At 40.2% G+C, this 24,079-nt stretch overlaps 1 protein-coding gene across 7 annotated transcripts in view; it reads left to right on the forward strand.

Annotated features, from left to right (window-relative positions):
- The first annotated feature begins 5,292 nt into the window (after positions 1-5,292).
- The window catches only part of OSBPL1A (oxysterol binding protein like 1A), a 226,407-nt gene continuing 207,620 nt past the window's right edge, over positions 5,293-24,079 (forward strand). For 2 of the 7 annotated variants that reach the window (XM_063451462.1, XM_063451465.1), the window contains exons 1-5: positions 5,293-5,358; positions 13,767-13,889; positions 19,256-19,341; positions 22,403-22,477; positions 22,792-22,903. In XM_063451462.1, coding sequence (XP_063307532.1) covers positions 13,769-13,889; positions 19,256-19,341; positions 22,403-22,477; positions 22,792-22,903 — 394 coding nt within the window. In that variant the 5' untranslated portion in view covers positions 5,293-5,358; positions 13,767-13,768. Of the gene's footprint in view, positions 5,359-6,312; positions 6,384-13,766; positions 13,890-19,255; positions 19,342-22,402; positions 22,478-22,791; positions 22,904-24,079 lie in introns of those variants that run through there. The other 5 variants (XM_063451464.1, XM_063451466.1, XM_063451467.1 and 2 more) reach the window with 5 other exon arrangements.

A 24,079-nucleotide genomic window follows, 5' to 3' on the forward strand; every position in this document is an offset into this window, starting at 1 on the left:
ATTGCGGCGCCTTGAATCCTCTAATGCGGCGAATCGGAGATCGGAGGCAGTCTGACGCTTGGTGAGTGCCTGCACTTCTAATTGAAGTTGGGCCACCGTTTGGTTCAGGTGTTCCATGGTGGATTCCACCGCGCCTATGCGGCCTACCAGGCCTGTGATGTCCGTGCGGAGTAAGGCCACATCCGCCTGTATAGTTTTCTGCAAGGCCCCCAACATGTTCTCCAGCATAGATGCTGTCACAGGATCATTAGTTGTTGACCTCTGGGGGGGTTGTCTTGGCAGAATTTGCCCCTCTCCCTCCTCATCTGGGGATAGCTCCTCGGAGTCATAGAAGTCCCCCCATGGCGGCGGCCATCTTGGGACCATGCGTTCCATATGCTTGGCGGAACAAATCGCCTATACTGGCGCCCGGTTGGGGCTTTTCGGGCTTCAGCTTCATGGACTTCCTGCCCATATGGGTTAGGGATGATTTGGTTGCCGTTTTGCGGCTGTAGTGGCAGATTGTCGCCGTTTTTCGGGTGTTTTAACCCGGAGCTCGTCGCTCGTGCGGCCGCTCAGCTCACTAGCTTGGCTCCGCCCCCCAAAGCCCTTTTTAGGGCTAGAACATCAGTCTGCTTTTTTTTTTTTTCCTGTGTAATCTAATTACAGTTGCCTTCCTGCCAGCATGTGTGTCAGGCTCACAGCGTATACTGTGCCCACTTGCCCAGTGCCACCACTCATATCTGGTGTCACAATAGCTTGCATTTAAAAAAAAAAAAAAAAAAACTTTTTTGACTGTAATATAATAGCAGTCAGTTTCCTTCACACATGTGCGTTTCAGGGCCTGCCAGGGCACAGTGTCACACCAGTGCAACTCATATCTGGTGTAACAGTAGTGTACATTAAAAAAAAAAAAACTAGAAATTTGACTGTGAAATAATAGCAGTCAGTTTCCTTCACACGTGTGCGTTTCGGGGCCTGCCAGGGCACAGTGTCACACCAGTGCAACTCATATCTGGTGTAACAGTAGTGTACATTTAAAAAAAAAAAATACAGGGGGCTTGTTGTCACCTTTCGGGGACCCTTGGTGTTGTACGTGGCTGGGTGGAGGAAGAGACCTTCATTGACAGTGAGGACAAGGAACGGGACATGGCTAGCTTGGTATCCAACCTTGTGCAAATGGGGAGTTTGCGGTTGTGCAAATGGACTGTTTGCGGTAGTTTGCGGTGCGTTAAACGGGGAGTTTGGTCTGTCACTGTGAAGCGGGCGTAACCCTTACACTACCTGATCGATACAACATCATACCTGATGTTTTAAAGCACGTTATTCCAAACAATTTAGGAATGTTAGGTGATTTATGCCCTTTATGGATTAAAACCAGACTCTGCATCAACTGTGTAATTTTCCATGGGAGTTTTGCCATGGATCCCCCTCCGGCATGCCACAGTCCAGGTGTTAGTCCCCTTGAAACAACTTTTCCATCACTATTGTGGCCAGAAAGAGTCCCTGTGGGTTTTAAAATGTGCCTGCCTATTGAAGTCTATGGCGGTTCGCCTGGTTCGCCCGTTCGTGAACATTTGCGGAAATTCACATTCGCCATTCGCGAATGGAAAATGTTATGTTCGCGACATCTCTACTTCCCAATTATCTCCAGGATAGAAGACTCTGTGGAACTGGTTTTGGGCAGAAAAGCCATTCTTCATTTGGTCAAAAAGGACTTTCCCTTAACTTTTTAACCCCTGAACCGATTGCCCTGATTTTTGAGTTAGGGGAATATTTCAAGTTTTAGGTGAATGGCATGTATATTTTGGAAGTTATTAATATTTTGTAAAAACTGTATTTCTCTGCCTGTGATAATTATATTACCCATTGTGTTCAGTAATCATATCACAGGCAGAGGGGAGGATTTTGTGTGGGAGTGTCTGTGTGTATTGTACGGATTGATTGGTTGTATTTCAAAACCCTGTGGGCAGTACTATGTTTGTGGATTGTGAATAAATGCTTACAGTACAGTACAGTAAGCTGTATGTTCCAGTACAGGCAGTTCTGCTTGACCTCAAAACGAAGTGTCATCTCGTTATTGGGGGAATTGGATTGTATGCTGATTGCCAGGAGTGTAAGCTGATTGTATGCTTTTCCTGTTCAGCTGTTTACAGCATTCATATGTTTGAGAGCATTTGTATGCTTCTCCGGTTCGGTGGTTGTGGTGTCTGCTGCAGTGCTTGGAGTCCTCAGGAAGCGCTAGGAGCATCCATCCACGGAGGTACCCAGTCGGGGTGCCCGTCGATCCGTTACAGTCCCTGTCAGTAGTTGTATTAATATGTTCCTCCTCCCCATTTGCCATAATGGAAATTTTACTTACCTTTTTACAGCGCTTTACTTACTTTTTTCCAGCGCTGCTCACCTTTCCTGCTACAATCAAGGAGGTATGGCCAAATAATACAAATGAGCTGCAAGTGCTGTGCACGCATGTAACCTTCACCATGGGAAAGCATTGTAGCGCCTCTAGTGACTTTTAGTATGACAGTATTATAGTATTAGAGGAGGGTTTAACCCTGCAATGTTTTAATTGCAGGGTTAAAAGGACAGGGCAAGGGGAATTTAACCCCTTCAACACCTGCACAAGCACCGGAATACCCTAAGGTGCACACCGCAGAGGAAATCTATGCCGTTCATACACGCCTCTAAAGCAAAACGACAGAAGCAAAGGTCCGGGGCCTACAGACCACCCACAGGCTTAGACTTGTCTGCACTAATCGACAGCTTCGAGGCCTTTGAGGAATCTGACATGGAGGCTTTTCCGATCGCGCATCTACCTGCTCGGCCACCGACCATGGGGCGACGGACACAGAAGCTGACACAGGAGCTACCCTCAGGGTCCAGAGATATCGGATCCATGCTCCAATGGCAGCCATACTCCCAAATGGCAGAGACGGCTGGAAACACGGCCATGCAGAGCCACACAGAGCCCATGCAGCCTGACCCGGCCCCTGAACAGGCACCTCCCCCTGCGGGGGATCCAGATAGTTCGGCTCCAGTCACTGAACGTGACTTTCGCAACCTGGTCACAGAAATTAAAAGCCCGTTAGCTGCTGATGTGGCAGTCATAAAAGCAGGTCTACAGTCAGTAAAAGATAGAGTAAAAGCATCAGAGAACGCTATCACAGACCTCAAGATGGGCCTACCATCCCTAACAGACACTGTTCTAACCCTGAAGGCTAATCACCAAGCCCTTTCACTCCACTACACCGCCCTCGATCACAGGTCACGGCGCAATCATTTAAAAATAAGGGGAATTCCTGACCTAATCACATCTGATGAGCTCCCACTGAGGGAGCGTGACTTGAGGCCACAGTACTCCCACCAAGCCAGGCAAAAAAGTTCTCCCTGGATGGGATCTACCGCTTGCCGATCTCAGGTAGAGCTCCAGCTACGGTAACACGAGACGTCATAGCCCGCTGTTCCACCTCACAAGATAAAAGATCCTTGCTGACAACACTACAGGGCAAGACGCCGCTAACTTTTGAAGGCTCTACCCTTTCTATATACCAAGATCTCACAAGGTCCACCCTACAGTGGAGGAGACCCCCGGTACCCTGTCACCAGCTCAGAACGGCGGGCATAGAATAACACTGGAGATCACCCAGGTTCCTAGTGGTGTCGCAACAAGGGACTATGCACAAAATCTCAACGCTTGATAAAGCACCACATTTTCTACGCACTCTAGGCTTAAAGGGACACTATAGTCACCTGAACAACTTTAGCTTAATGAAGCTGTTTTGGTGTAAAGAACATGCCCCTGCAGCCTCACTGCTCAATCCTCTGCCATTTAGGAGTTAAATCCCTTTGTTTATGAACCCTAGTCACACCTCCCTGCATGTGACTTGCACAGCCTTCCATAAACACTTCCTGTAAAGAGAGCCCTATTTATGCTTTCTTTATTGCAAGTTCTGTTTAATTAAGATTTTCTTATCCCCTGCTATGTTAATAGCTTGCTAGACCCTGCAAGAGCCTCCTGTATGTGATTAAAGTTCAATTTAGAGATTGAGATACAATTATTTAAGGTAAGTTATATCTGTTTGAAAGTGAAACCAGTTTTTTTTTCATGCAGGCTCTGTCAATCATAGCCAGGGGAGGTGTGGCTAGGGCTGCATAAACAGAAACAAAGTGATTTAACTCCTAAATGACAGTGAATTGAGCAGTGAAATTGCAGGGGAATGATCTATACACTAAAACTGCTTTATTTAGCTAAAGTAATTTAGGTGACTATAGTGTTCCTTTAACCAACTCAAAGAATGACCCTGCCCAGAGAACCAACACACGCGCACGAGACCTGCCGTGAACTGCCCCCTCCACCTCGGTGGCACAGATAACCTCAATACCAGGGACATGAATGCACAAAGGGTGCTGTTGCTAACCTGCGGTTCCAACTTTTATGTTTAAGTTTAACCAATTTCCATATTCAGTTTCATAATTAACGCCTTTGATTATAGTTTGACTTGAAACAGCATATGTGTTTCGCCTTAGCTCAGCGCTTAAAATGGTGGCTAATCGCCCATAGACAGATACTCAGGTTCCCAGATGACAAGGGGATTCACCCATATTAAATGGGGTGCATCGCCACACTTACACAACCCTCGCTGCCCCCTTGTTTAGGGGTACGTCTAGAAGACAGCCAGACTGAGCCCCCCTCCTCCCCCACTTGCTCGCACTGCTGTGCTCATAAACTATGTCGCTGATCTCCCTGCGCTACTGTAACATTATAAAAAAAAATGTAATGCTTGATTGTATTACGCATGAACAGTCCCGTATTCCGTACAAAAGTTGTCTCCTGTTTCCACTATGATATGTGCCATGTTCCATTCCAAAAAGACAGGGCAAGAGCATCCAGACCACTTCATCGAAATTAAATGGTCTGGGTGACTATAGTGTCCCTTTAAATATCCAAACTGTACACAGAGAATATCTCCAGATGAGTTATTTTTTGCCACTGTGATTACAATTCAGAATTTAGTTTGCACAAAAAAAAACTGAATAAACAGCATTGTTATTGTTAATAACTTTGAACTGATACATAATGACACATCACGCTACACATATACTAATAAAATGCACCCTTTATTGAAGTTATGTTTTCTCGTCAATAAATAGTAACATTTATTCCATATGATCTCGGTCAGTTTATCAGCTCTGCCTCTGATCTCCCAATGAGGAGGGGATAAACAGGAAGTGTCCTAATAATGTGGACCATGTGCAATGAGGAGGGGCTGATCATCTGACGTACCGCCCTCACTTTCCACTCCTGGTTTGTTACTGGGCTGGGGAAAGTGCTGTCAAAAGCTATCAACGACAGGCAAAGGCTGGAGAGCGGTTCTATCGGTAAGTAGCCATGGGTCCTCCTCTTACCTTCCGGAATATCGGCATTGTGGCAAACCTTCACTCTGAACACAGCACCTGTAGGTCTGAGATCAAACAATGCATGCTGGTCGTACCGTGTTTGACAGTTAATGTTACCTATTTACTATTATGTCAAACCAGCATCACGTTTAACGCTGCCCTGGGGCAGTGATACATTGCCAGTGCCCGTTTATCTCAATACTTTAGCTAAGGTGCTAGATGACACATGATGGAATGGAACTGTATCAGAACGATCATTTCACAGGATTCTAAGATGTTGTAGAATGAATGTGAATTGCATAGCGTAGGCTGACATTTTCATCAAAATGTTTCACCTTCCCTGTCACGGGATCACAATAGTTATCTGGTTTGATTTGGATTTATTTAATTTTTAACTTTTTTTATTTTATTTTATTTTTTTATTGCCCAATTTTGGCATCTGTTGCTGTAATCTATGGCTTTTACAGAAACTGTTAAATATCTACTCTATTCATTTTGAGCAATTATTGAATAGGTGTTTCATAAGTCAGTAGCTCTCTAAAGTGTGTGTGTGTGTTGTTAGTATGTCTTTAAAAAAATGTGTTCACCCTTGCTAGATAATAATGGGAGCATGGGAGAATAGCTAACTTTATAACTGCTTTGTATCAGTAATAGGATTATTTGCTAAACTGTTGTAGAATAATACATATTCTATGTTCCTATTCATATTAGGCTTGGAAGTCTAATGAGCTAAAATCAACGTAAAGTTTAATTTTCTAGACTGTACCATGAGAAGTTCTGCTAAGTAGCCAAACAGGAAACATTCTCCTACTGACTTATTCACTCATTTCAAAATTGTAGCAAACTAAAAACCAAATGGCAAAGCAGAGGCTAAAATAGCTGACTTTTAAAAATTCTCGAACTGCTATAGTCACAGTGTGTTTGTTCTTTTTAAAGAAGCACTATAAGCACTACAGTGTGCTGAAGCGGTTACGGTGCTTGGAGTGGGCCTTGGCGCCCCACCAATTGTAAGTAGTCTAACCGTTTTAGAATAGATTGACTTCTTTCCTGGTTGGTGCTCCGCAGGTCCACTACTTCTGGCAATGAGCCAGATGCTGCTAAGCAGGGGCTTTCATTGGCTCTCCTGAACTAAGCAATACAGTGCCGCTTCTGGCTCTCTGTCTGAAGGAGAAGAGGAGGGGAGTGACAACTAGTGGACCCCAGGTAAAAAGTCAAACAGTATTAAATATCTGCTGTAGTGCTTGTGGTGCTTGGAGTGTCTCTTTTAATTAGCCACCATTTAGAGTGCAGGAAATAACACCACAAGTCCGCTATCACGGTTATTCACAAAAGTGTGAATTGTTTGGAATTCAACAAGAATCTTACATTTTAGAACAAAATAACCCAACTGAAAACATAGCTAACTTTACAAATCATTATTTTTTATTAGAAAATAGATTTTGATCTAAAATTTGAAATTCAAGTTGGATTCCTGATCGTTCACTGTTATGAATAACCCTGTATGTATATATATATATATATATTTTTCAAATGGAGTACAGAGGTATTTTCATTGTGATTTTCACATACAAAAGTCTAACTTTGCACAGAAGTGGACTATATAATAGCCAAAAACAATTTCCCTACATTTTGGAAAACTGATGCACTTTTGTTTGTTTGTGAAACCGGCTGTAGAAGCCACAGGTGGCTGATTTCACGTACACAGGGGTTTTATTTTGTAAGATGTAATCCTCCTCTAATCTCCTATAACATCACAAGTAACTCTGTGTAAATCATATCTTTAAAGGAACATTATAACGTCTGGAATACAAAATTGTATATTGTGTCCACAGTTCTGCCCACACCCACTCCCCCAATGACTAAAGGATTAAAAAAAAAAAATCACTTAACTCTTTCCGAGTGCCAAGATCTCCTGCTACCACGTCACTAAGATGGGGGAGCCTAACACTTGCTTTTCTCTGAAACTCCAATGTTTTCATTGCAGGGTTAAAGGGACAGGGGAGCTGCACACAGACCATTTCAATGCTATAAAGTAGTGTGGTTGCCTGTAGTGTTTAATCATTTTGTTGGAAGTCACATGAATTAAAAATGGTACTGTTACAAGTTGAAATGTAGAACTAAAACAACCATATGTTTTAAAGAAAATCTAAATAACACATTGTAGTATAATACATATTGTATTGCATGCAATTATTGTAAAAAAAAAAAAATTCTCTGTTTTTATCTATGCAAGCAGTGTGTTTTCACAGACGAGCAGACTGTGCGAGGACATTGCCTTACCTTGATATCCGCTAGTGCATCACTGGGATATCAACAGAACAGTGAAGCAGGGGAGGTGGAAGATGTCAGCTTCCATATCCGGTAAACTTGTTTTTGGAATACTTTATTAAAGACCTTTTTAAATGGGGAAAAAAAAATACCCCAAAAAAATAAAAATGTTTTTTATATATATATATAATATATTGTGCATGGGAATATGTAACTTTCAAAAGCCACCCTTTGACCAAGTATAGAAAGATTGCAATACGAAGAGAGAGTGGGGAGCTGAGATAAAAACGACACAGTGCGTGGGGAGCTGAGATAAAAATAATAGCAAAGAGTGAGGCGATGGAATTAAAACATTGCTGCAGAGTAGGTGATTTGTGAAGCTGGGATGTTTGATTAATTGACAACCAGAATAAGCCATAGAATGTTGGTGAAAATCTGAGCTACTAAAGAAACTAATGGACCAATAGTCTTCTTTGTATATAGAAATGTTATAGATACCTGCAGTAACACTTGCGATTTTAAAATGTTTGTTCCTTCTGCAATGAATTGTCATAATGTGTATTTAAATCTTGTGTAGTCATAATAATAATCTAAATAGAACCTCTTTTCGCTAGAGCTGTTATGGTAAATCTATTACATGGGTTTATCGTTGGCACTCAGAAGCCCCAGAGGTGGCTTTTTAGTGGTTGCCAACAGTGTAACTAGCTCTTATGTATGCCCAATTAAATGCTGAGGTACTTTGATATGCACACTATTATACGATCGTCTAGAAACCTGCTCTGATATCTATACATAACAAGCACTTTACTTGTGCGCTACCTGATTTGGCACTTCTAGTAGGAACCCTACTTTGGAAAGGTATGTTTATTCAAAAGGGATGATGTAAGAGAGCATGAATGAATCAGCTAATATTGATGGTGGAAGAACAACATCATTATGACATGCAGTAGAGAGGAATACATTATCCATTGAATATTTAGATGGTAGAGCAGTAGTGATGGAGAGCCAGTATACCCTGTGAGAGTAGGTACGTTAAAGGGGAACTGGTATGAAAGCTGGAGATGGGAAGAATTGTGATGAATGGAATGTGGACAGAGAGGAATTAGAACAGTGTGTAAAATGTGGTGATATAAAGAGGGCGAAAAGATATGGAGAGAGAAGGAAACTTGTGTAAAATAAAAATAAACCTTATATGGAGTTGATAGCAAATGGCTATGAATCGGGAGATTCCAATAAAAAAATAAATTCTTATTTTCTTGATTTGAGTGTTCATCCTCCTGATGAGCACTCAAATTGTATTATTTAAGAATTTATTTTATTTATTTTTTTTTTTAAAAGGGAAGAGCGGACTGAAATTGGGAAATGGTGAGAAAAACATGTGTCTGGGTACTTTCACAGCTTTGAATTTACTTCTACTGTGCACTAAGGTTCGTAAACAGCTGTTATCACTGCAGTATTGTGTCAGCCAACAAATCAGATAAAAGTGCCATTTCCTTCCTCAGTGAAAATCTGCAGCATACATACAAAGTGTGATAAGAGTATAATCTACACATAGCTACTACAACTATATAATATATAGTACTAGCTGAATTTGCATGCATTTTTATCTCTGAGACTTACCAAGAACTATCGGATCAGATACAGCTAAGTGAACATAACTCATTAGATTTGTTGACTATAACATTTAGTTTTGTATTTAATGCAATGTTCCCCTGAAGCAATACTTATTCTTTTTATGTGCAGTTTTCAAGCACATCTCTTAACACTGGGCAATATGCAAGCTACATAGGGGAAGTAGCAGCCAGGGGCATATTGGAGCTATATCATGTGGTGGTGGTAGGGGGTATAATGCATACCAGGCTAACAGGTAGTCTTTTTGGTCTTCCTCCTGTGTGGGTAGAAAAAACATGACATTATTGAACACTGCACAAGCACCTATAAAGACCCACTTCTTAGGTTATTAGCAACCCAGTTCCAGGTACCGTTTGGTAATATGTTAAAGGGACACTATAAGCACTGTAACCACTAACAGCTTAACAATTTTTATAACGGTTTTATGTTTCTAAAGAAAGCAAGTTAAAATGTAGAAATATTTAAATCAAGCATGCAAGAACTATGATGCTGGTACATGTTTGTAAGTATTATACAGTAAAGTACATGGCAAGTGTACACTTTTTTCTTTAAAAACATGTATGTTTTATTCAGTGTTTGTTTGCAATGCAGATTATAAACAGGAGAAGGAGAGTGTTGGCTAGTTATGTACCAGATGTCCGTAACCTAACGATTTCCCACTCCGATAGGCTGATACGACATTGAATATCCAAAATTTTGCAGATTTAATTTTTTTTCTTCAAACATAAAAACACTATTATGCTTTATTCTCAAAGTTAATCTTTAACCACTAAGAATTTTTACCATCAGAAAGTTCTTGATCTTTGTGTCTCTTTGCAAGCAGCTCAAGTGTTTTGAAAATATTTCACATTCTTAATAAGAAACTATTTTAATTGTGCAAAAGCCAGATACCATTTTAAGCCTCTTAAAAAAAATTATATATATATATATATATATATATATATATATATATATATATATATATATATATATCTTGGCCTGGAATTGTGGGAGGTACAACTTGCCGTATATAACGCACAACAAACCCAGCTTACCTGTCATCGACGTTCCCGGAAGTGCTTTGATCCACTTCCGGGTCACGTGATCCAGACGCGGCAGCAGGCGAGAGTTTCTCCTATCGAGTTTCGGGCCGGTAACAGAAGCCTAACCGCTCCACGAGGCTGTCTCCCGGGTAAAACAGTGAGTTATCTCACGGGCGTATCCATCGCCACGTGTACCAGTAGTTAGGGAAACCCTTTGTCCCTCAGGGGTTGCACCAAGTCATAGTTAGGGCCTCACCCGTCACGGCCAATCGTAATTACTCTGTTAACCGTCACCGAGAGGCCAACACCCCGCCACCCACCTCAGTGGCACAAAGGCCCCACGAGCCAAATCATAGGTAGAGCCTCTCATAGCCACTTGGCAAGTAGTCAGGGCTTCACCTGTCACCAAACTAAGCTAGTTAATACAACTTCGCCAGTAGGCACTAGCCTAGTAAGCTGGGTCACTACCGTCTATATGGTACTATACTAACCTTACCCATCAACCTTACTAATGCGTTCCACACAGGGTTCGTGTCACTCCCCACAGGGGTTTTAGAATGCGCCAACTTACAGTCGTCACTTACAGATCCAGACAGTGTACGCAAACTATTACAGAAAGAAATCACAAATGGTTTTATGATAGGCCCTTTCTCTACTCCTCCTTTCACTTCCTTGAGGATAAACCCACTAGGAATCCCTACAGGGAAATATGACTTCTCCACTCCACACTCATCCCCAACACCGAGCCTTAATGCTCTGATTCCTTCAGATGACTTTTCCCTGCAATACGCCAGAATTGACGATGCCATCCAAGCAATAATTCATGCCGGGAAGGCTGCTTGCTTAAGTAAATCGGACATCACAAATGCGTTTAAACTGCTTCCCATCCACCAGTCACTCTGGCACCTGCATGGAGTTAAGTGGGAAGGAAGCTACTATTTCGCGACAAGACTGACCTTCGGGTCCAAACGTAGCCCCAAGTTATTTGATATATTTGCCGAAATTTTAACCTGGCTCCTACTCAACTCTTGCAGATGTCCAGTAGTCATTCATTACCTAGATGACTTCCTCACCATTGAACCTCACCAACACACACCCCACAGCCTTAATCACATGCTCACTATTTTCAAAGACTTAGGAGTCCCCATTGCACAAGAGAAAACTGAAGGTCCTAACACAGTGATCACATTCCTGGGTATTACACTCAATTCAGTTTCTATGCAAGCCAGCCTGCCTCAAGAGAAAGTAGACCGGATACTTTCTTACATAAACACTTGCACGGCACAAGGCACTTGCACAAGGAAACAACTACAGTCACTACTCGGTTCACTAAACTTTGCTATGAGTATAATTCCTCAGGGTAGGTCCTTCATTTCCAGAATCCTCTCACTATTGCACGGCCTCACCGACGACGACTCCACAACGTCCCTTAACGAATCAGCTAGAGCTGATCTACAAATGTGGCAGCTATTCCTATCATCTTGGAATGGCAGGTCGCTATTTGTTCCACCCATATCTGACGATTCCCCTGTAATTTGGACCGATGCTTCAGGTGCATTAGGGTATGCAGCCATTTTCGGTGATGAGTGGCTATATGACTCTTGGCCAGTTGAGACCCTCTCACTCGAAAATTTCAATAACACCTCCGCTCTTTTTGAAATGTATCCTATAGTAGCAGCCCTGGGGTAAAGAATGGAGTGGACAGTCAGTCAGGTGTTTTTCGGATAACATAGCTACCTGTGATATAGTTAACAAAGGCCGCTCTCAGTCCCTAACAATTATGAAATTAATAGGGAGACTGACCTGGCTAGCGGCTAACCTGCAATTCTGCATAACATGTTTTCACGTTCCGGGTGTTCAAAATAACGCTGCTGATGCTCTCTCACGCTTGAATTTGCAGGAATTTTTCAGGTATCACCCATCAGCAAACCCGCAACCCAGGGGATCTCCAAGCTTCACAGAACTAATTATGATATAAGTTCTCTTTTACAGCATAGTAGATCTCTCGCACAAGCAGGCTTGTCCACCAATACAAGGAAAGCCTACTCTAGAGCTTACAAGTTGTTTAAAGATTTTGTTCGTGATTATCACATAATAAATGTTTTTTCTGTTGAAACTGTTGTCGCATTCACAACTTTTTGCCATATTTCTCTTAATTTAGCATACAACACTATCAAACTCTACTTAACAGGCATACAACACTACATGTTAACCAGCCATCCCAACAAAACTCCATTCCGAACGTCTTACCCAGTAAAAAGCATCTTAAGAGGTGTTCACAGATTATCAGCACACAATCCCATCAAGAGACTTCCCATAGACAGTAAACTATTTAAAAGTATCTCCGATATTCTCGACACGACCCCTTTTGAACACATCCCAAACCTAATTATAAAATCCACAGCTTACTTGGCTTTCTATGGGTTTTTTTGAGACCCAAAGAATTCTCGGTGGAGAAAGCAACCGATTCTAAGCTTTGCCTCCAAAAGAAACACCTAAACAAAGAACAAGACCACTATATCTTCTCCATTACCCATACCAAAACAAGCCAAACAGGTCCTCCGGTGGAAATTAAATACTATCCTACCTTTACCAAATGGTGTCCTGTCCTACTTTTAGATAAACTATTGATGTCCCAAATCACTTCCAACCCAGATTGTCCACTGTTGGCCATTCAAGGGAAGCCCCTAACAACTAAACAATTAATTTATGTATTACATTCGTACATTATTGCTCAGGCTTGGACATAACCCACACGCATTCATGGGTCATTCCTTTCGCATTGGTGCAGCTTCAGCTGCCTCAGGTAACCACGTACCGACACACATCATTAAAAACATGGGAAGATGGAAATCGTCTGCATACAATAGGTACATTCCTAACCCTGAAAAAGAAATAAGAATGGCTTTCCATAATATGTCTAAATAATGTTTGTATTTAAATAAACTTAAATGTATTTTGAGAAGTCGCTTCTAATAATTTTTGCCCTCTTTTACAGGCCTAACCTCACGTCAGTTTCGGCACACCTCAACTGACTTGCTATTACGAATACTGCTTCTTTTATTATCATTGCCTGACGTCCTCGTAATGTGCCGTGTGTGTGTGTGTGTGTATATGTATGTGTGTATATGTATGTATGTATATATATATATATATATATATATATATATATATATATATGTGTGTGTGTGTGTGTATATATATATATATATTATTATGGTTTATTAGATGAACCAGCAGCAAGGGGAAAATCTCCCTGTTGTACAAATGTATATGAGGGCTCCCAGTGCCATCTCTATGGGGAGTGAGTTCACTCTTCCATAATATAAGCACTTGTTAGAGAGCTCAGGGTGCTTTGTTTAGAGTGGTGTTATTCTCCGCATGTAGAACATGGAATTTAATTTGTTACATAATAATGTATGTTTGGAAACTATGCAATAATTAGTTTGCATTTGCTTGTTTATCCAGAAATGAACAGTGATGCTGAGGAGGAACTTCTTCATGATGCTCGGAATGGAAATTTCAAGGAAGTCCGAGAACTATTAAAAAACATCAGAAAAGGACAAATGGTGGTTAATATCAATTGCAAAGGTCAAAATGTTTACCTTCATTTGTTTATCCTGATTAACTGCCTTTTTTGCAAAGGATTCTGGTTTCAGAGACCTTTTTCATGATGCGTTGTTTGGACTAATGATGCTGACCATGTAGCACTTAAGCCAAAACTCCCAGGTGTTCCTTTTTAGAAGACAGTCCCTATTTTAGGCCCAAATCACTCACTCTTTTTTGGGAGTTTCATATTGTTGGTGCGTCTGAGTATATAATACAGTAATGTGGCCGTAAACTACAATAAATATGTTTAGAAAGAAGTCTTTGTAAATAAGATACTTTGTTCTTCTCATAATTACATTTTAGTTGCATATTGTTATTAGTAAGTCTGCTAAAATTTGTGAGAACAGCCCACACTTCCACCCCCAGTAAAAACTTTATCTTTGTCCATTTTAAATGTTTGGAAGTATGCTGAAGTGGACTGACATTTAGCAGTAGATTTTCCATGATGGTCTTCCCTGTCTTAGGCAACCTTTTCATATCTTTTCAAGGTTGATTTCTGTAGTTCTTGTGTCCTCCAAGCCTGTTGTACTCACTCTTAATTAAATATGTATACCTTGAATAATTGCAACTTTTGGTGTTTGGTTTTACTCTAATTTGGACACTACCGATAGTTTTATAAAGCTTCCCTATCCATACTCTTTGAAATATTAATATTTTGATTGTACTTGTTGGCCATTGTATATGTGTATACAGTGAGGGGGGAAAAGAAAGTATTCGATCCCCTGATGATTTTGAACATTTGTCCACTGACAAACGAATGATCAGTCTATAATTTTAATGGTAGGTATATTTTAACAGTGAGAGACAGAATAACAAAAAAAACCCACATAAAAACGCACGTCAAAAAAGTTATACATTTATTTGCATATCAATGAGTGAAATAAGTATTTGACCCCTTCAACTTAGTACTTGGTGGCAAAACCATTGTTGGCAATCAGAGGCCAGACGTTTCTTGTAGTTGGCCACTAGGTTTGCCTACATCTCAGGAGGTACTTTGTCCCTCTCCTCTTTGCAGATCCTCTCCAAATCATTAAGGTTTCGAGGCTAACATTTGGTAACTCAAACCTTCTGCTCACTACACAGATTTTCTATGGGATTAAGGTCTGGAGACTGGCTAGGTCACTCCAGGACCTTAATGTGCTTCTTCTTGAGCCACTCCTTTGTTGCATTGACTTTGTGCTTTGGGTCATTGTCATGCTGGAATACCCATCCACAACCCATTTTCAATGCCCTGGATGAGGGCAGGAGGTTCTCACCCAAGATTTGATGGTACATGGCACTGTCCCATCGTCCCTTTGCTGTGGTGCAGTTGTCCTTTCCCATTAGCAGAAAAACACCCCCAAAATCATAATGTTTCCACCTCTATGTTTGACGGTGGGGATAGTGTTCTTAGGGTCATAAGAAAGAAGATACAACACCCAGTGAAAGAAAAGACAATCTTACACTGGAGTTGGTAAGGTTGCTGGGTATACGGGCATAGCCCAGAGAATATGATATAGGAAAAGGAAGAGACTGAAAAGGGATTACATAGAGGTCCTCCCAATTATCAGTCCCTATACCCCAAGAAAAGATTGTTCATGAATTACGGCTGAAAATTGCCAGTGTAGAACATGAATGAAATATATGAAAAATAATACATTGTTATTAATCCCTCTTAGGGAGAAGAAAAATAATAAACAACAATATTAGTAATAAAAGTGTATATAAAGTGAAAAAGTGTAAAAAAATAGGAATCATCTGTTATGTACTAAATATACAACACACCCCAAAAGCACAGCTCCTAAACAAATGGTTGCTGAGATAGAAGTGTAGATTGTTGTTTGTAGTATGATTGCAACAATGTCTCAGCAACCAATGTAGCTATTGGTGTGTGTTGGGAGAGGAAATAAGTATCTCCCTAAAATATATCACTAAGTAACCAAGTTACTGTAAAAGGGGGAAATAACCAGAATCAAGGGTGGACTGGAGGTGATAGAGTATAAACAGAAGATGTCAACACACTCTGACTAAAACAAGATCGTCAGAGTAGTAGTAAGTAATGCTATAGTCTCAAAGAAACCCCTCAGCCGGAAAAAAAACCCTGTATGGTGGATATATAACGCATAATCTAGATCCCCAATATAGTAAATAATAGGATGTAAATTGAACAAGCTTATCATCCCATAATAGGGATCTGAAATGACGATGAGAGCCTTAAAAAATCGTCAGCTCCTAACACTCTGTCACTTAGGATACTCAAAGGGAAATCGTATAAACGCTGCTCTTATATGTAAATGCAGTCCTGAGTTCTAATATAAAGTATAATTGCTAAGGTAGCAAAAAGACCAGGAGGAGCAGACTAAAAATCCTAAATCCTAGTGCGTGAAGGAAGACCCTCTTCTAATTAGAGTACAGCAGGCAGATTCCTAATCTAATCTATGACCAAGTGGTTGCGGTAAAAGCTCAACGCGCGTTTTGGCGCTGGCGTTGCGCCTTTGTCAAGAGCTTACCGGAATGAAGGAACGCGCCACCATTTTAAACCACATAGGCTCTGCCCATCGAACCCCTGACATCATCGTCACTCTCGGGCGGCTGCAGTCAGTGGGTGGGGAATGGATGGTTGAGTGGCAGGAGCATCCATCCGGCAAAGGGATAACTGAGGTAACCCTATGTTCGCCTAATACATGGATGGATGCTAACTAGTCCTAAGATGGAAAGTAATATGAAATATTAACAACATATTTCAAAAGTAGATTGAGCTGATCACAAAAGGAATTTATAAATGTATTATGGTGAATTATATTGTAATTAAAGATGCAGAGTAAAGATTAATCATGTGAAAAGAACAAAAATAAATAATAGAAATACAAGATATAAAATAAAATGAAGAAATATATATATACACACACACACACACACATATATACACAGGGAATTTTTTCTCAGTAAATAGTAGATTGTCTAATGACATATAAGAGTCTAAATGTCTATTAATCAATATTTAAAGTGCTACATATGTCCCTAAGAGTATTAATCCTCATAGGAATGTTAGATCACTGATTGGTCAGTTAGCAAATATATACAAGTTATTATGATTGATCTTTGAATTTTGTCATATTGCCAAAATAATGATCATATGGATAGTTCAACAAATAATCATATTTCTAGTATTTTGTGAGGTGAGTATCCTCCCGTGTCCACTATTTGAGAGAGACCCATTGGAGTTCTAAAGCTTGATACTCAATTGCCACAATGTATTAGATGAATCGTGCAAAAGAAAATCCTTCATTCAGGTAAGCTCTTGACAAAGGCGCAACGCCAGCGCCGAAACGCGTGTTGAGCTTTCACCGCGACCACTTGGTCATAGATTAGATTAGGAATCTGCCTGCTGTACTCTAATTAGGAGAGGGTCTTCCTTCACGCACTAGGAGTTAGGATTTTTAGTCTGCTCCTCCTGGTCTTTTCGCTACCTTAGCAATTATACTTTATATTAGAACTCAGGACTGCATTTACATAAATGAGCAGCGTTTATACTATTTCCCTTTGAGTATCCTAAGTGACAGAGTCTTAGGAGCTGACGATTTTTTAAGGCTCTCTCGTCATTTCAGATCCCTATTATGGGATGATAAGCTTGTTCAACTTACATCCTATTATTTACTATACTGGGATCTAGATTATGAGTTATATATCCACCATACAGGGGTTTTTTTTTCCGGCTGAGGGGTTTCTTTGAGACTATAGCATTACTTACTACTACTCTGACGACCTTGTTTTAGTCAGAGTGTGTTGACATCTTCTGTTTATACTCTATCACCTCCAGTCCACCCTTGATTCTGGTTATTTCCCCCTTTTACAGTAACTTGGTTACTTAGTGATATATTTTAGGGAGATACTTATTTCCTCTCCCTACACACACCAATAGCTACATTGGCTGCTGAGACATTGTTGCAATCATACTACAAACAATCTACACTTCTATCTCCGCAACCATTTGTTTAGGAGCTGTGCTTTTAGGGTGTGTTGTATATTTAGTACATAACAGATGATTCCTATTTTTTACACTCTTTCACTGTATATACACTTTTATTACTAATATTGTTGTTTATTATTTTTCTTCTCCCTAAGAGGGATTAATAACAATGTATTATTTTTCATATATTTCATTCATGTTCTACACTGGCAATTTTCAGCCATAATTCATGAACAATCTTTTCTTGGGGGTGTAGGGACTGATAATTGGGAGGACCTCTCTGTAATCCCTTTTCAGTCTCTTCCCCTTCTTGGGGCCATAGGGTGCATTCCTTCTCCTCCAAACATGGTGAATTGAGTTGATGCAAAAGAGCTTGATTTTTGGTCTCATCTGACCACAACACTTTCACCCAGTTCTCCTCTGAATCATTCAGATGTTCATTGGCAAACTTCAGACGGACCTGTACATTTCCTTTTCGAGCAGGGCGACCTTGCAGGCACTGCAGAATTTCAGTCCTTCACGGCATAGTGTGTTACCAATTGTTTTCTTGGTGACTATGGTCCCAGCTGCCTTGAGATCATTAACTAGATCCTCCTGTGTAGTTCTGGGTTGATTCCTCTCCATTCTCATGATCATTGAATCTCCACAAGGTGAGATCTTGCATGGAGCACCAGACCGAGGGAGACTGACAGTTATTTTGTATTTCTTCAATTTGCGAATAATCGCACCAACTGTTGTCACCTTCTCACCAAGCTGCTTGGCGATGGTCTTGTAGCCCATTCCAGCCTTGTGTAGGTCTACAATCTTTTCCCTGACATCCTTGGACAGCTCTTTGGTCTTCACCATGGTGGAGAGTTTGGAATCTGATTGGACAGTTGTCTTTTATACAGGTAACGAGCTGAGATTAGGAGTGCTCCCTTTAAGAGAGTGCTCCTAATCTCAGCTTGTTACCTGTATAAAAGACACCTGGGAGCCAGAAATCTTGCTGATTGATAGGGGATCAAATACTTATTTCACGCATTGACAAATTAATTCAGAACTTTTTTCAAATGCTTTTATTTCTGGATTTATTTTTTGTCATTCTGTCTTTTACTGTTTAAATACACCTAGCATTCAAATTATAGACTGATCATTTCTTTGTCAGTGGACAAACGTTCAAAACCAGCAGGGGATCAAATATGTTTCCCCTAACTGTATGTGTAACTGTGACTGCACGTGTGTGTAGATCTGTGTAGCTGTCCACGTTATATCGTTGAGGAAAAATGTTTCATATGTTGACCGCTGTGTTCTTAAAATATGCAATTATTGTGGAGGGCATATATCGTAACTTGATGTAATGTAAATTTTAGTGTACTTTATTAACATTCATTGAGAAAATGCATGTTTTATGTGTCTCCAGGAAAAAGTAAATCTAATCTAGGATGGACTCCTCTCCACCTTGCATGTTATTTTGGACATGTTCCAGTGGTGGAACATTTATTAAAGGTGAATATTATTATTTATTTCTTTTTAAACCATATATTATTTAATACAGAAAGCTAATAAATCAAAAATGTATAATTGGTGTGGTAACTAGGTTATCTGGCACCATAAACTGTAGTTTTGTTTTGCGTGTTTTTGTTTTTTTTGTCTCTGCAATGCCCCTAACACTCTGTAAGGGGCATTGCAGAGAGGAAATTACAAACACACACAAACATCCATATAGACACGATTACATTCATATACACACATGCACATATTCCCACACTCTCATTCATACACAAACATACATGCACACTTTATTTTTATACTGATCATTATCTTTGGTGTGCAGTCATTTGCTGCCGGGACCAGTCTGTGCACTGATTGCACAGTTCTCTGCAGCGCTGTACTGTCTGTTGCTTAGGTGATAAATGTGTTTAGAAAACAGTCTTTGTAAATAAGATACTTTGTTCTTTTCATAATTACATTTTAGTTGCATATTGTCATTAGTAAGTAGTTAGTCAGCAAAATTTGTGAAAACTGCTCCCCCACACCACCCTCTGGAGTTTAGCAAAACTGATCCGCAACACTGCTCCCGCTCATCCCTTTACTATCATAAAAAACTTGACATCGAAAAATATTTTTTCCAGAACAATTTTTTTTTTTTTTTTTTAAACAATCAAACTCTCCATCCAACACAAAAAAGGGCAGGAACTGTAATTTAAAAAAAAAAAATTTGATTGATTTATTATTTTTGCTATTATAGCTGTATTGTATTGTAGTATGTCAAATGATACTTCCTAACCTGACTTTTCTTGCCAATGCCCCTTTGTGAAACATAATGTGAAGAAAAATATATAAATTAACAAACACTTAAAGGGGCGCTCTAAGAAACATTAGCTGTAGTGGCTATGTCGCCTAGCGTCCACTGCACCAAGGTGCCCGGGGTTCCTAGCTATTTTGCACCCCGAGCAAGAATGTGTATTGACATACCCGGGAATCGAAAAACATGTTTCTTTGTTCCTCCACACCCCTTTGTGTTTGTCTGTACAACTTCATTCCCTTGTGTTTCTCTTAAACCTCTCATTGCCCCTTGTTTATCTTTGAACCCCCTTTAGCCGTTGTGTGTCTGTCCACTGAAATGGACCTGCCCTTAGCATGCTGCTGTAACTACTACAGCAGTGGTTCTCAAACCAGTCCTCAAGACCCACCAACAGTCCAGGTTTTGTTAGTATTTCCATTGGAATAAAACAGGGAAATACATAAAACTTGGACTGTTGGTGGGCCATGAGGACTGGTTTGAGAACCACTGCACTACAGGGAGCTATAGTGGTCAGTTGCTTAGACTGTCCCTTTAATGGGTAACTGTGGCGAAACCGACCTCGCCACGTGTCCTTGGAGGGGGCTGCTTGCCCGCCTCTTGCCTTTGGACTATGGCCCTGGGAGATTGGGCCCTTCTACAAAACGTATTCGGCCCTAACAGAGTGCATGTCACTCATTCTGGCCCTTTAAACACAGTGGGGCCATTTGGTACTTGCCCTGTGTGAGCAGTGATACCCCCAGATAGCTATGCCATGGAGCCTATTCATATAATGAAAGACTTTGGCTCCATGGCAATTAAACTGTACTTGTGTGGTCTGCGTGCCATTCACCTAATAATGTGCACGCAGACCTGAGCTATCTGGGGATATGTTACGTGTCTGTGAGTAATGTATAAAAAGTGACTTTATATATTTTAAAACATAATCCTGTATTTAGGTCCCCACATGTGTAATGGAGTTTGTCTTTGACCTGGGAGATAATTGGATTACTTCTCCAATTATCTCCAGGGCAGAAGGGAGGAAGCCATGATGCATTGTGGGGATGTTTTACTTTTACAGATTGAAATACTGCCAGCCAGGGGGAACAAAAGATACTTTTACTAACTTTTGAACCCTTGGTCTGATTCATGCCATTTTTTTATATGTTGTTCCCCTGAATGGATTGATTGTGGATATGTATTTTTATGTGAATGTGATGTATGGTTTTAAAGTTAGAGTATGTGTGGAAACTGTATTTTACTGTATGTAATAATTATGTTAATAGCTTATCTGAGGGGAGGGGATGTGTGGGTTGTATTGTTACTTGATTGGTTGTTTTATGCCTCCCCTTGGGTGTGTCCTGTATGTGCAGAACTGTAATAAAAAGCAGGCTGGGTGTTCCAGACCTGAGATTCTGCTTGACCCTCAAACCGATGTGTCGTCTTGTTTTTGGGGGAATTGGATTGTATGCTGACTGCCAGGAGTGTAAGTGGATTGTATGCTTTTCCTGTTCGGCTGATTCCAGGGTTCGTGTATTGGAGTTCGGAAGGTTGGTGATTGTATTAGCTGCTGGTCTATGGAAAAGGGGAATATCGCCTAAACTGGGTTTTATCCTCTTGTAAGTGAAACGGTCCGTTACACTAACCTATGCATAGTATCTCACGTAGGAGGTATGCTTTTGTAATTTTATGATTTTTTTCCCCCCACTTCTTTTCTTATATAAATATACTGCTCTCCAACTCTTGTCAAACTTCCCAACTTTTATTGGAGAAAAAGCAAATTTATGATAGTATAAGAAATCTAGTATTTTTTTCTTTTTTTATATTCACTTTTAATTATAGAAGAAAATATTTGGGAAGGATGGGAGAAAAGCAGAATTGTAAAGTCCATCATTCACAGAATCAAAATGTCATCTTTGAGCCAGGTTATACTTTATATTCTTGTATAGTGTAAATTCTAAATATTGATTCTACAAAAAAAAAAAATAAATAAACAATGACCATCTTAGGTCATGTGTTAGTCTAAAATGGACTATAGCACTCTAAATCGTTATCTGTGGAACTGTATTATGTCATCGGCCCAGCTTCTAAATAGTTTAGAATGTCTATCATGAATTCAAAATCTTTATTTTCAGATTGTATATGTTGAAGAAAATTTGGTTAAAACAAATGTAGAAAATAATATTTAAATGAGTAACTGGCATTCCAATAAAAATTGCTACACCTGACCAGTTTTATGGCAATTTTTCTAGGACTTTTTGACTTCTCACATTTTCTCTTGAACAGGCGGGAGCTGACCTCAATATTCAGAATGATATGGGGGACACTGCTTTACACAAGGCTGCCTTTACTGGACGTAAGGTGAAAAGCATGCTTTCTGATCAGCTTAGATGAGCACAAAATAAATTAAGTGGTGTGAAGCTGAGTGCGTGCTAATCACAGTGAACACTGAATATGTGTTTTATCACACTGACTGCGTGGCAGATATTTATATTTGTAATGTTGCCCATTCCATCTGTTTTTGTAACTTGTATTTGAACATTGTTCTTTGTGTTTGAGGCACCAAATCAGAACAGGAAAAATCATTGTTATGCGTACACAAACATAAACTACAGCAGACTGACAAAGAATGTTTGTTTTTATTTTATTTTATTTATTCTATCTCAATCTATTAGGAACTTGTGTTGTTATTGTTGGAACACAACGCAGACACTACACCTATAAATGGAGAGGGACAAACTGCAAGAGACATCACAGATGACAAAGAGATAAATGCCATGTTGGAAGGTAATTTTATATTATCAGCATAGATTATTTTGCCGCAGTCTCTTATTATACTTGGTCCAAAAAACAAAACAAAAAAAGTGATCTTTATTGGTATAACCTCTTATCAGATAATGTAGAATTTCACAGATACAGTAGTGTTACAAATTCACCATATATGGAGCAGGCACTTGTTGTTATTAGGAAATCTGCATTTTATTTTACAGTTGGAGGTTAACCTTAGTTTATCCTAATCTTTACCTCTGGATCCTGAATTGCAATTCTAACTGTATTCTGATGCCTAACATAAAGCAATCCGTTAGAATATACCTTTTTGATTTAATTTATGCCAATAAGGTTATATTGATATAGCAGAGAAGGCAAAGGTCTAAGGGTGAATAGTCTGGGGAGCATCCCATATCAATGATTTAAAGGAACACTATAGGGTCAGGAACACAAACTTGTATTCCTGATCCTATTGTGTTAAAACCACCATCAACCCCCTCCCCCTACTTGCATACCTAAATATGGTGAATTGTATTCAAGTCTGTAGCTGCTGGTGCTGTGCTGCACCTGTCTGCCTCTGACCTGCCCCTGACTGACATCAGCAGAAGTAGTGGTCTGAGCCAGTCACAATACTTCCCCATAGGATTGGCTGAGACGGTCAAGGAGGCAGATCAGGGGCAAAGGCAGCACACAGCCCTGGCCAATCGGCATCTCCTCATAAAGATGAATTGAATCAATGCATCTCTATGAGGAAGGTTCATGTCTCCATGCTAAGGGTGGAGACCCTAAATGGCAATCCTGCGCACTAGGCAGGACTGCCCTAGGAAGCACCTCAAGCAGCCATCCAAGGACTGGACAGTTTAGTTATTACTAGGCTGTAATGTAAACACTGCATTTTCTCTGAAAAGACTGTGTTTAGAGCAAAAGGCCTGAAAGGAATGATTCTATTCACAAGTACAAATGCAATAAGCTATAGTTGTTCTGGTGACTATAGTGTCCCTTTAAGTGACTCTTTAATCCAACATTGTCCATGCACCATTCTGTATCATTTTCAAAACGGTCTGTACTTTGTGGTGCCTTTTATGTATTTTTCAACTAGTTGTTTTGTTTGTTTGGGATTTTTTTTTAACCCCTTCGCGACCGCTGACGGTTCAGGACCGTCATCAGAAAAATCCCCTTGAGGACCGGTGACGG

Source organism: Pelobates fuscus, chromosome 4 (assembly GCF_036172605.1).
Source record: "Pelobates fuscus isolate aPelFus1 chromosome 4, aPelFus1.pri, whole genome shotgun sequence".
Classification (NCBI taxonomy): Eukaryota; Metazoa; Chordata; class Amphibia; order Anura; family Pelobatidae; genus Pelobates; species Pelobates fuscus.